Source organism: Mesoplodon bidens (genome assembly GCF_964165515.1).
Source record: "Mesoplodon bidens genome assembly, chromosome: 12".
NCBI classification, from domain to species: Eukaryota; Metazoa; Chordata; class Mammalia; order Artiodactyla; family Ziphiidae; genus Mesoplodon; species Mesoplodon bidens.
Genome location: NC_138168.1, coordinates 42266705 through 42279407, shown reverse-complemented (window position 1 = coordinate 42279407; position 12703 = coordinate 42266705). Strand labels below are relative to the sequence as shown.

Sequence of the window (12703 nt, the reverse complement as noted above, 5' to 3'; positions counted from 1 at the left end):
ATCTTCTTGGCAGCGTAAAGGATGGGGTCCAGGGGCAAAGAACTGTTGGTGGGAAGACTCTTTAGGAGGTGATTGCAAAACTAACCCAGGCAGGCGATGATGATAGCCTGAACTGATGTGGCAATGAGAGTGAAGAGCAGATGATAATTTGAGGGCTTTGTATGAGATAGAATGGCTGGGGCTTAGTGAGTATATCAGTCAAGATGGCCGCAGACAACCTGACAGTCTCTTCAGACAACAGATGTGTTTCTTGCCCATACTACATGTCCTGTGCAGGTTGGAGAGGCACCGTGATTGCTCACTGTGGCCACTCGGGGATCCAACCTGAGGAGCTTCTTCGATGTGACTGATTGATGTACCAGAGGGAAACCTCTGGCGGGACTCCCATGGACCGTTAAATGCTACAGCCCAGAAGTGACACACACCATTCATGTCTCATGGACTAGAACTTGTCACTGGGCCCCAACCAACCTAGTGGGGAGCCAGAAAGTTCAGTCATGGGTGAGCCATGGTGCCTGAATGAATGAAGGAGGACTCCCGAGTTTCTGATTTAGGGAGTAAAGCAGACATTAGAGGTATTCACTGAGAAGATGGAATCGGGGCAAGGGGAAGTGGACCGGCCAAATCATTGTAAGTCTTTTTCAGCTCTAAAGTGTAACCATTGTATTGGTCCTTTCCAGTCCTCAGGGAGAGGGATTGGAAGTCAACACCATTTGTGGGCAAGAGTTGACTTTATTCTTCACAAAGCATATTTTAATTCATTCCTCCCAAAGTCTTACAGTTTTAATAATGTAGTGCTCAGATCTAATACTATGTGTCTTTCTTGAATTTTCACATGGACTATTGTGTCAACATACAATGTAAAAATATTAGTTATTAACTAGGATGTTAGTGAAGCCTTCCTCACCTAAGAATATCAGACTGCTGAATTCAGAATGTCAGAGATGTAAATGCCCTCTGCCTTCATCACCACCACCCGCCAGCAGGGCCCACTTCAAGATATCACAGGGCGGGAGTTGGGGAAGAGGTGTAATTAGGCTAATTGGAGCCTATTGTTCTGCTCTGGAGGGCCGAAACCTAGCAGCCTTAGGGAATGTTAGTGCCTCAAAATCACTGGAGAATGGTGTCCTCTTTAACCTCAAAAGCAGAAACAGTGAATCTGTACTGTTTCTCCCCTTCTTTGTTTTCCACCTCTCCTCCCCAATTTAATTGTGGTACCTTAAAAACTGACTTTTACTGTGCATTTGTTTCTTAACAGTTGCGAGAAACAATCAAAGCTGGCAAAGGTGTGACTTCAGCTATTGACCTGTGTCGTTACCATGGAAACAAGGCACTGGAGGCCCTGGAGAGCTTTCCTCCCTCGGAGGCCAGAACTGCTTTAGAAAACATTGTGTTTGCTGTGACCAGATTTTCGTGACACCAAATTAAAAAGACTATTGTTCGTTAGCTGAAAAAAACTGGGGAATGAGGTGATCGGGAGAGCTTTCATGATGAAAGATCTAAATGTGTTAATGACTTTAACAACATATACATTTTTTTTTCTTTTTACCACACTGCTAAATGAATACTGCCTTCTTTTTGGAACTGCTACAAACAAAATTAGAAGAAAAAAGGTCAAGCAGTTTTCAGTTGTCACGCCAGAAGCACACTTGAGGCTTCAGTAGCAGAAATAATTAATGAGATTCGCTCCTGTGACCTCAGCAAATGGACAGGAAATAAGTCCTTATTGATTGGACTGAGCCAGGGATGGCGCCAGGGCGGTGGCCTGTGGTTTTCCTTCTAGAGAGGACAGGGCAAGCTGGAAGCTGCAGGTGTCAAGAGAAACACTATCAATGCCAGCCAGGGAGGACTGTCAAATGAAAAACCAGTGACCAATTTTTCATAACGGAGGGTAGTTTAATAATTAAGAAAAAAAAACATGCTTTGTCTTCTTGCAATTATGTCTTTGTATTTATAGATGCAGTATGGATATACTTTGTACTTCTTGGGTTCTGTAAGATTTTGTGGGGGAAACTGCTGAAAAAATAATGCCAAATATTTGAAGTAGGAGATTAAAATGTTATCAAATGTTAACTTGGTTATAGTAGGAATTGCCTGTTTTTCTTTCTGGAAGACCAAATTTTTTCAAACACATTTCAAAGAACCAAACTTTTTTTTTTTAAGCTGAACAGGATGCTTCTTTTTTCAAGTAAATGTATTCATTTGTAATACGTTGGTGTAGAGAATACCTTTAATTTTTACAAGTGTCAGATATATAATTGTTGTACTGGGGAATTCATTGGTGATTTTTTTTTTTTTTTTTAGCCTCAGAGTGTCAAATTTTGGTCTTGAACCACAGACATCCAATTACAGAAAGAATATAAGCAATCTCACAGCCCTGCAATTGGACACTGTCTCTCTGTGGTTCATAGGAGATGATTTTTGAGGTTTGCATGCATGCAATATGAGAACACCGTTGACAAGAAGGCTGAGTTTACATAAATGATCTAGATTGAGACTCAGCTACCTTTCTTCCTTATGTGGTGTAATTACAGCCCTATCTGGAGACAGCGAACACAGCAAACAGATTTTATTACCTAGTTCACTCAAACACTAAGTGAAGTCACTTTAGTTAAATTCCTTCTTGAAAAGTTACAAAACCATTTTATCAGGACCCATCATGTGGCATGCAATGAAAAGAAAATGTAAGCTACAGAGGTTAAGGTATTGTATTTTGAAATATTTTTAAGCATACTTGAAACGTTGTAATTGTACAGTTTATGCTACTACAATTTGAAGGCCTATAGATTTAGCTGAAGAGAACACTCCACTCTTCTGTTTGAAATGTCTTTTCTCACAGAAATTGGCTTAATTATTAACTATGGTTAGATGCTTTAGATCAGACTAGGTTTTAATCATTAACTTCCACAAAGGAGGAGTCATGCTTTGTGTTCTCTGGATGAGCAGGAACTTCAGCAAGCTGTAGGTTTTATTAAGCAGATGGTCGGGTACTGTGGAACACAAGGCAGTATTCTAGGGCTCTTCTAGTTCTGGTTTAGCACCTGGTTTGCTGTGTGACCTTGAACAAGTCACTTCCCTCTGAGCCTCAGTTTCCACATTTGTAAAATAAGGTTAAACAAGAGAATATATGAGGTCCTCTCCAGCTTTGTTTTATTTTCTAAAAGTTTGCCATTTCTGACCCTCTAGATAACAAAGATGCTATGTGAAATTCAGGGAAGAGGGAAGGTGAAACACAAAGAGAGGCTATGAAGGAAAGCATAAAACTTAACGGCAGACTTCTGGCCAAGCTGCCTCACAGGTGACCTAAAGAATTCCCAGCTCTCCTTTGTATGGCTTATAATCCTGGACTCTTTGTTTCAACACCCGCCTTTCTGCTTTCTTTGGAACCTTCCCTACCTCCCTTTCATCTTCCCAGCTGCCTTCCAGGCCTCTGTTCCCTCTCCTGTGCCCTGCCTTCCGTCCGGCTCCCTGGGAGCAGCAGCCCTGCCCTCACTGTTGAGTGACAGCTCTGCTTTTGTTAAACCTAATACGCTGGCTAAGTCAGTCTAAAGTATTAAATACTGAGAGTCTTCTCCATACCCCTTCTTCAGGGATATTTATTTATTAATTCATTTTAAGCCCTTATAATTTCAGACAATCTCTAGGGAGAAATTTGGGGGCAGCAAGACGCGCTTAGTTACACTTTTTGGCCTACTGCCTGAGTGCTACCAGGGAAGGTACTGACAAGGCAGAGTTAGTGACCTTAGAATGTCTCCTCCTTTACCCCCTCTGCATCACCCTCCCCCCCCCAGTTTCTTGCTAGAGTGAAGAATTCATTCATTAACCATTGTCCCTCTTCCCCCCACCTGGACCCACAAACCTCACTCACTTCAGGCCCCTGAGCCCACCTGCACTCTCCTTCCTCCCTATCAGTCTTTTCTTCACGTATAGTAAGGGCTCTGCATGTATACCAGGCCCTCTGCTAAGGGCCTTAACAGTACTGTCTTGTTCAAATCCCACGACCACTCTCTGGGGGTAAGACTTAATCCCCCATTTATAGATGCAGGAGCCAGCAGAAAGGACCGCCTCTGACAGACTGGCTTGCCTTCCCACACCATCTCCCCACTTTAGAGTCATTGCAGACAGCACCTCTTTCTCTCTTCCTTTGCTTCTCTTTCCAGATGTACTCCTTTCCAAGGATGTTGAGCCTTCAGCCTCCTGTCTCCCTCATGTCCCTATTCTTGAGGCTTGAGTCTCCCCTGCTGGCTGTGAATGGGCTCAGTTCTCCCCTAAATGGCATCCCTCACTTCCCCTATTTATCCTTCCACCTCTACTTTTTTCTTCCTAGCATTAGCAGCACACCTTCTTACACGCTACTAACTCCTTAACCCTTGCAATTGGTCATTCACTACACTCACTGCCGGGTCCCCACCATCTAGACCAGCGCCAGCACTGTAGACACTCAAAGACTACTTGTTCAACAAATCTATTGGGTCTCTTGGCACTACTCCACTGAGATGCCTTCTTCTCGTTCACAGATGGTGGCCTCGTTGTGAAGTTTACCAGCCCTCCCCCTGCATGCAGACTTCCCCACAGCATTTCACCTTGCTAATGCAGCTTCCGCCCTCACCCCCCCAGCACCTGTGACCCACTTCCCCTCTTCTCTGACTACCCTTCCTTTTGTGTCTCACACATCTCTCTCTTAGTCCCACCTCTAGAGACATTCTTTTCTAAATTTTTAAATTCTATTTCCCGAGGAACTACAAAGCCGTTTCCTGTGCCACTAAGTCATCTTCTTTTAAATTCCCCAACTTAGAAAAACTGTTTCTAAAAAGCAGTATCAATTAAATATTGATTAGATAGTGAGTTATCTGCCATTCACTATTAGTTACTTTGAAAGAAGATAAGGATTATGACTATCATTAAACTTTGTTGTGAGTTTTACTTGATGACAACACTAAATCCTCTTCATGTTTTCTTATATAATGTGGTAACCTAGTCACACCTAAAAGTAAGTGATCAGTGACATTGTGTGCCTGGTCCAGGTCTCATTCTCTAATGTTTGAGACTTTCTCTTACCCATGCCAATGTTATTGCTATGGCCCAGGATGCAGGTGAAACTTACAAACTTAGGGTAAAAGACATATACATTAGTGCAAAATGCTCCAAAGATGTACACGTTTTTTAAGGCCCAGTACCTACAACACAATGAACTCAGGTGACCAGAAAGTAATCTGAATAATCCGTGATTATCTTTCAAAATCTGACAAGTTGCTGTAACATAGATCTCTTTGGGCAAGTGGCTTTGGGGGAATTGTGTTTAATCAACAAAATTGCAGCTAAAGGATACTTCTTTTTCTTTCTCTCTTTTTTAAGACTTAACTAGGAATCCCCTGGCAGTCCAGTGGTTAGGACTCAGTGCTTTCACTGCCATGGCCTGGGTTCAATCCCTGGTCAGGGAACTAGGATCCTGTAAGCCACATGGCGCAGCCAAAAAAAAAAAGAGACTAACTAAACAGCAGGTCCATCACAGATAAGGAGAACCTTGCTTTCAGAAAACCCTTTTCACGTTCCTTCCTAGAGTTCTTAGATTCAGGAAGATTCTTTCCTGCCCCTTCATTTGTCTTCCCACTGTGAAATCCTGTTGTTAAGATCTCACCTTTCTGACCAATAGAAGTTCCAGGATTTATCTTTAGAATCTAATGACTGCCTCTCAATCTGGAGAAGGCATGCCACACCTTTGCTAAGACTCAAAAGGGCAGAGATGGATTGGGTTGATTTTTTAATCTATTTGTGAGGACACAATTGTCACTCCATTATTATTAATAGTTTCCATTATTGTTAATCACCTTTTAGTAATAATAAAGCTATTTGCACTTTCTTTTTAAAACACAAAGCAATCTAACAAGACTGTCATTTACCTCTTTCTCCATTTCCTACCACCATCACTCCTAATCCCTTCTCAAATTAACTGTATTATTTTTCAGAAGGGATCCTGCCTTTACATTAAGGAGATAACATACTTTTGAAAAAGAAGGTCACCTGGGGAGAACCCAGTGGGTCCAGAACTGACAGTGGTGTCCACCCCTCCCTTTAGCTTTCCCACCTGCCCTTGGGGCGCTGAAGTGCTAGGTTTTAGGCCTCTACCGGGGGAGGAATATTCTTCCTAGATATGTATTTCTTACTCTTCTGTAGAAAGAGAAAGTTTCTCAGGCTTTCATTCCTTTTCTTTCTTTTTATAGATGCTGATTCCATCTTCATGGAGAAGCTCTATCAGCTTTCTTTCAATGTGATCTGCTCACTTCTAAGACTGATAGTATACCCATCACTGTGCATCCTGAGCAGATGAGTAGGCTCCCCACTGCCTTGACTGTTGTTGGGAAGATTTCACTTTTTGATGCATTTAAGTAAATAAACACTTTTAAAGAAATTTTGGAAAGTAGAAAAAAATTACTCAGTCTCACCATGCTCACATAATCAGTATCACCATTTCATTTGTATTTAATCCAGCCTTTTCTGCTATGCCTATCTTTTTTGCATGGTTGTAATTATAGTATAAATTCAACTTTGGGTCCTGTTGTTTTTACATAGTACATCATAAACATTTTTTCATGGTGCTGCAGTCTTCATAACCACTATTGATAAATAGCTTAAATTCTAAATTTTAAATTGTAAAATTTAAATTCTTAAATTCTATTGAATTTCTATTCCTGATTGGTTTCTCTGGGATGAATGGGTATATGGTAAATGCTCATAAGTCAACACCCCAACCTGCTACTAAGAAAGTCTTTGTCTTGGAAAAATAGTGCCCCTGCAGGTTCTCCACAGCAGCAGGTTAAAACTGTGGAATAAATTCCCTTAAAATTCTTTAGCCTGAATGATTAATCTTTTCAGTTGGTGGTTCCCATTCCTTCGAGACGATGCTCAAAATGGATTCACATCTCTATGTATTTTCCTCTTGCTTCACTGCAAGTTCTCAGCCAGCCACACTTCAGTAGGATGACTTCTTTCTTCCCACTGAGGTTCACAATCTCCTAGGACGGGAAAGGCCCTCAGGCAGTTGTGTTAGGTTCTGCTCTTGGCCAAAAACAAGGAGAAACCATTTTCTAAGAGTTGAGGAGCCCTCTTTCCTTCTTCAAGGACTTGGGAGAAGGAAACTCCTAGGGTTTGTTTGAAGGGAAACAAAATAACCTTTATCTGACTCAAATCTTTCATGCTATAACAGTATGAGTTTATTGTGTTTTGTTATTGTCTTCTTTTGTTTGGATCTTTCTTCTTTTGTAAGCCTTCAAATGAAGGAGAAAACAGCATCATCCTCAAAGAATTAAGCTACACTTGCAACCTTTCCTTCCTTAAATTAATCATCATAACTTTACTATTCGCATTACTTCTCACTTGTCACATTTCAGTGACGTCTCCCTGCCTGTCCTCCTCCCTTATATCATGAGTTGCACAGTTACTTAAACTTAGTTGTGTATGTGGAATACGATCAGTTAATTGTGAGCTTCCTAATTGCTGCCTGTTAATGCAGTTCTGTACTTCTCTTTCCTTTTCTTCTTCTTTTTTTGAAGATTTAGAATTGCTTTAATTGCATTTTCAAAAGCAGCTTTATTGAAGTGTAGCTTACATATCATAAAATTCATCTAGTTTAAGTATACAATTCAATGCTTTTTAGTACATTTACAAAGTTGTGCAAGCATCACTACAATTCAGTTTTAAAGATTCCTTGTGCACATTTGCAGTCAACCCCTGCTCCCACCCTCAGTCCTAGGCAGCCACTAATCTACTCTCTGTTGCTATAGATTTGCCTTCTCTGGACATTTTATATAAATGGAGTTTTACAATACTTAGTCTTTTGCATCTGGTTTCTGTCACTTAGCATAATGTTTTTGAGGTTTATGTATGTTGTGGAATTAATCATTATTTCATTCCTTTATATTGCTAAATAATATTCTATCGAACAGATATATTATATTCATTTATCCCTTTACCAGTTGATTGGCATTTGGGTTGTTTCTACTGTTGACCTATTATTAATAATGCTGTTGTGAATACTCATGTACAAGTCGTTATGTGGACATAAGTTTTCTTTTCTCCTGAGTAGATCCTCAGGAGTAAAATTTATAATAAATTTATGTTTAACCTGTTAGAAATTGCCAGACTGTTTTCCAAAGTAACTGTATCATTTTACCTTTCCAACACATGTGGGTTCCAAGTTCTTCACATCCTTGCCAACTCTTGGTATTCCCTTTTTTAAAAAAATATTTATTTATTTTATTTATTTATTTTTCTTTTATTATTGCAATTTTTTTTTTTTTTTGGTTGTGTCAGGTCTTAGTTGCAACACACAGGATCTTTCCTTGCGGCGCATGGGCTCAGTAGTTGTGGCGCTCAGGCTTAGTGGCCCTGCGGCATGTGGGATCTTAGTTCCCTGACCAGGGATCAGACCTGTGCATCCCATGCATTGCAAGGTGGATTCTTTACCACTGGACCACCAGGGAAGTCCCCAGTATTCCATTTTTTATTATAGCTATTCTAGTAGGAATGAGACTGTATCTCATTGTGATTTGTATTTACATTTTCCTAATGACTAATGATGTTAAGCATCGTCTCATGAGCATGTTAGTCATTTATATATCTTCTTTGGTGAAATGTCTGTTCAAATCTTTTGCCTATTTCTTAATTGGGTTGTTTGTCTTATTGGGTTATAAGCATTCTTTATATATTCTGAATATAAGTCCTTTATCTGATATATGGTGTGCAAATATTTGCTCCCAATCTATAGCTTAAATTCATTTTCATAATAGTTCCTTTTGAAGCGCAAAAGTCTTTAATTTTGATGAAGTCAAATTTATCAATTTCTTCTTCTATAGATCATGCTTTCAGTGTCATATCTAAGTAATCTTTGCCTAACCCAAAGTCACAAAGATTTTCTCCAGTGTTCTTTTCTCAAAGTTGTATAGTTTTAGCTCTTACATTTAGGTCTATGATCCATTTTTAGTTAATTTTTGTATATAGTGTGAGGTAAAGGTTTAAATCAGGTGTCTCATCCTCAGCACTACTGACATATTGGACTGGGTCATTCTTTGTTGTGGGGTTGCCCTGTGCATTGCTGGATGTTTAGCAGCATCTCTGGTGTATACCCATTAAATGCCAGTAGCATGCCAACCCCAGCTGTGACAACCAGAATTGTCTCTAGACATTGCCAAAAGTTCCCTGCCTTTGGGAAGCCAAAATCGCCCCCATTGAAAACCACTGGACTAAATTAATTTTTTTTTGTATGTGGATATCCAGTTGTTCTAGAACCATTTGTTGAAAAGACTATTCTTTCCTCCTTTGAGTTGCCTTAGCAACTTTGTAGAAAATCAGTTGACCCTAAATACAAGAGTCTGTTTCTGTCAATTGTTTCATTGATCTCTATGTCTGTCCTTATGCCAGAACCACACTTCCTTGATTACTATAGCTTTATTTTTATTTACTTGTTTGTTTATTTATTGGCTGCGTTGGGTCTTCGTTCTGTGCGCAGGCTTTTTCTAGTTGCGGCGAGCGGGGGCTACGCTTCGTTGCGTGCATGGGCTTCTCATTGCGATGGCTTCTCTTGTTGCGGAGCACGGGCTCTAGGCGCACGGGCTTCAGTAGTTGTGGCTCGCAGCCTCTAGAGCGCAGGCTCAGTAGCTGTGGCACACAGGCGTAGTTGCTCTGCAGCATGTGGGATCTTCCCAGACCAGGGCTCGAACCCATGTCCCCTGCGTTGGCAAGCGTATTCTTAACCACTGCGCCGCCAGGGAAGCCCGATTACTATAGCTTTATATTAAATTTTATAATTGGGAAGTAGAAGTCCTCCAGCTTATTTTTTTATTAAACTTTTAATTTTGAGGTAATTATAGATTCACAAGTAGTTGTAAGAAATAATACAGAGAGATTCTAGGTACCCTTTACAATTTTCCCCAGTGGTATCATCTTGTAAAACTATAGGACAAGATCACAACCAGAATGTTGACATTGATACAGTCCATCAATCTTATTCAGATTTCCCCATTTACACTTGTATTTCTTCTTTTACAGAATTGTTTTGGCCACTCTGGGTCCTTTGCATTTCTATAAAAATTTTAGGATCAGCTTGTCAATTTCTACAAAAGAGCCTGCTGGGATTTTGATAGGGACTGCATTGAATATATTGATCTAATTTTGGATAATTGCCATCTTAACGATATTAATCTTATAATCCATGAATCACGATTTTCTTTTTTTTATTGTGGTAATATATATATGTATAGCATAATATGTGCTATTTTAGTAATTTTAAGCATACAATTTAGTGACATTAATTATATTCACACTGTTGTGCAGCCATCACCACTATTTCTATAACTTTTCCATAACCCCAAATGGAAACCATGCTTTTCTTTAACAGCAGTACTGAAATTGCCAACTTACTAGTTACCGTATGGTCTTCTGTAGCCCCAAAAGTTCTTTTTCAAATCAGTAATTTAATACCAAACCCTGAATGCCAGGGAATCCTGGTACTTGTCTTTGGAATAATATAGGCAGACTCTTTGTTAAGAAATTGGGCTTTAGGGACTTCCATGGTGGTCCAGGGATTAAGACTCCAAGCTTCCATTGCAGGGGGCACGGGTTCAGTCCCTGGTCCGGGAACTAAGATCCTACATGCTGCATGGTGCGGCCAAAAAACAAACAAACAAACAAGAAATTGGGCTTTAGAGTCTTCAAATCCCAGCTCTGCTATTGACAAGCAGGTTAATTTACTTCTCTGAGTCTTACATGATCATGCACAAATTTAAACTGTTTTATTTCTATCAATCTTCCAGGTGTGGGTGTCACTAAATGGGGTACAGAGACTCCCAGGGATACTCAGAAGCCTGCCAGGTACTGTGGAAGCCACAGAATGAACATACACATTGTCTAAGAACTTATTTTTTTCCCACAAAGTTAACGTTAGGTAATTTAACTACAAATGAGCCTTTAAACTTGTATAGCATACCAGATATATATATTTTGGAATTAAATATAAGATTTGCATTCATTATAATATAAAATGTGAGACTTAAAATAAATTTACAGTCTGTATTTAGGTGCTTTGGGCTAACCCTCCTTCCCTTCCACCCCCCACATTGCACTAAACAAGTCTTTTACCCTCTAGTCTCCCTCTCAGCTGTGACAGGCGTTCACTCATCGTTCACAGCCCTTTTCCTATAGAACCTCAGAATCCTCCTCAACACAGCTCTCCAGGCAGCCACTATTATTGTGTCAGAGCCAGCATGCAAGTTGAAGTCCATTTGCCATGTCTGTTCAACTAGCTAACAACTATTTGCTTTAACCTGTATTTTACCATTACCAGGGTATTTGAAATAAAATTAATAGCCCTGAAAATCAGCCCTGATTTTATTTCCTCCTAGCTTTCCAAAGGTTATGTTCTTCCTTTCAGATTATTTTACTTTCTCAGTTTTACATATAAATTATAATAAAGATAATGAAAGACATCATATGTTGTCTTTAAAAATGACAGTATCCATCATGTCATCCAAGTCCGCTGGTCCAAAGGTATGTAACTTTGTACCTTTAATAGCCATCAACAGAAATCAAATGTCCATTAGTATGAAAAAAACCTTTGGAAATGTCTTTGCAAAACACTTTCCAGGGACTTCCCTGGCAGTCCAGTGCTTAGGACTCCACACTTCCACTGCAGGGGGCATGGGTTTGATCCCTGGTCCGGGAACTAACGTCCCGCGTGCCACGCAGAGCAGCCAGAAACAAAAAGCAAAAAAACAAAAAACACTTTCCATGCACACGTTGTGATCATTAGATCCTATTTAAGAAAGAATAAAGTGTATTGTTTTATTTCCTATTTAAAAAGGTTTAATTTTATCTCATCAATTTAAATACAGGGGTTTGTTTGGGTTTTTTTTTTTTTTTTTTTTTTTTTTTTTTAGATCCTCATCTCTTTATAAAGAGATAGAGAGAGAGAGAAGATGAAGAGACGGACAAGGGCAGGTAGTAGAAAGAACAAGTCTCTTTTTGATTAAACCATTAAATGTCTAAACATCTGTATTTTTCTTCCCAGTGTCCTACCTACCAACTTTTTATGATCAGAGGCTGGCATGGCAGATTACCTTAATTTGCATCTAGCTGTTGCTAAGCTGTCACCATGGTACCAAAGCACTCAGGCAAATACAAATGCCTAAAAACAAATGCGTAGGAAGAAAATTTTGTCCCTAACCCCCTCACCTCTCCGGTCATCTGGATGAGTAGTTCAGCATTAAAATTCTGTGTCATAGTTGCTTTATACCCATAACAAAAAAACCCCAAAATAACCCCAAACTTTTGAAAACTGAAGTATTACAGCCCATAAAAATATAACAATTTCTACAAATGTTTTATCATTTACAAAAGTCATCACTAGTCTGTACCTATGCCTCATAATGATTGAAACAGCCTGCATAGTAACAGTGATTGAATTTTTGCCCTCAAGCAGTATAAAACACCGCAAAAATACTGCCCTATGAATTATAATTTTTATGGTCATTCAGTCACAATGAATGGCATATTTTTGTTTTTTCTCAGTGGTTAAAGTTTTTCAAATAGTTTTTAAATTTTCAAATTCTATTAGATGATTTCAGCAAAGTGACCCCAGTGTAAGCTTTATCTTCAAGAGTGGTATAAATATAAACTGCACTCTCCAATGTTATATCGCAGTCCTGTTACT

The 12703-nt window shown here is 39.5% G+C and overlaps 1 protein-coding gene across 5 annotated transcripts in view; it reads left to right on the top strand.

Annotated features, from left to right (window-relative positions):
* PDSS2 (decaprenyl diphosphate synthase subunit 2) overlaps positions 1-10916 on the top strand; it is a 270988-nt gene extending 260072 nt beyond the window's left edge. Inside the window, exons 8-9 of one of the 5 annotated variants that reach the window (XR_014017210.1) lie at positions 1259-3298; positions 10809-10831. Coding sequence is in view for 3 of the 5 variants with exons in the window: in XM_081250995.1 (XP_081107121.1) it covers positions 1259-1417 (159 nt within the window). In the remaining 2 variants the exon portion in view is untranslated. Of the gene's footprint in view, positions 1-1258; positions 3692-6221; positions 8051-10808 lie in introns of those variants that run through there. The other 4 variants (XR_014017211.1, XM_081250994.1, XM_081250995.1 and 1 more) reach the window with 4 other exon arrangements.
* Positions 10917-12703: the final 1787 nt, after the last annotated feature.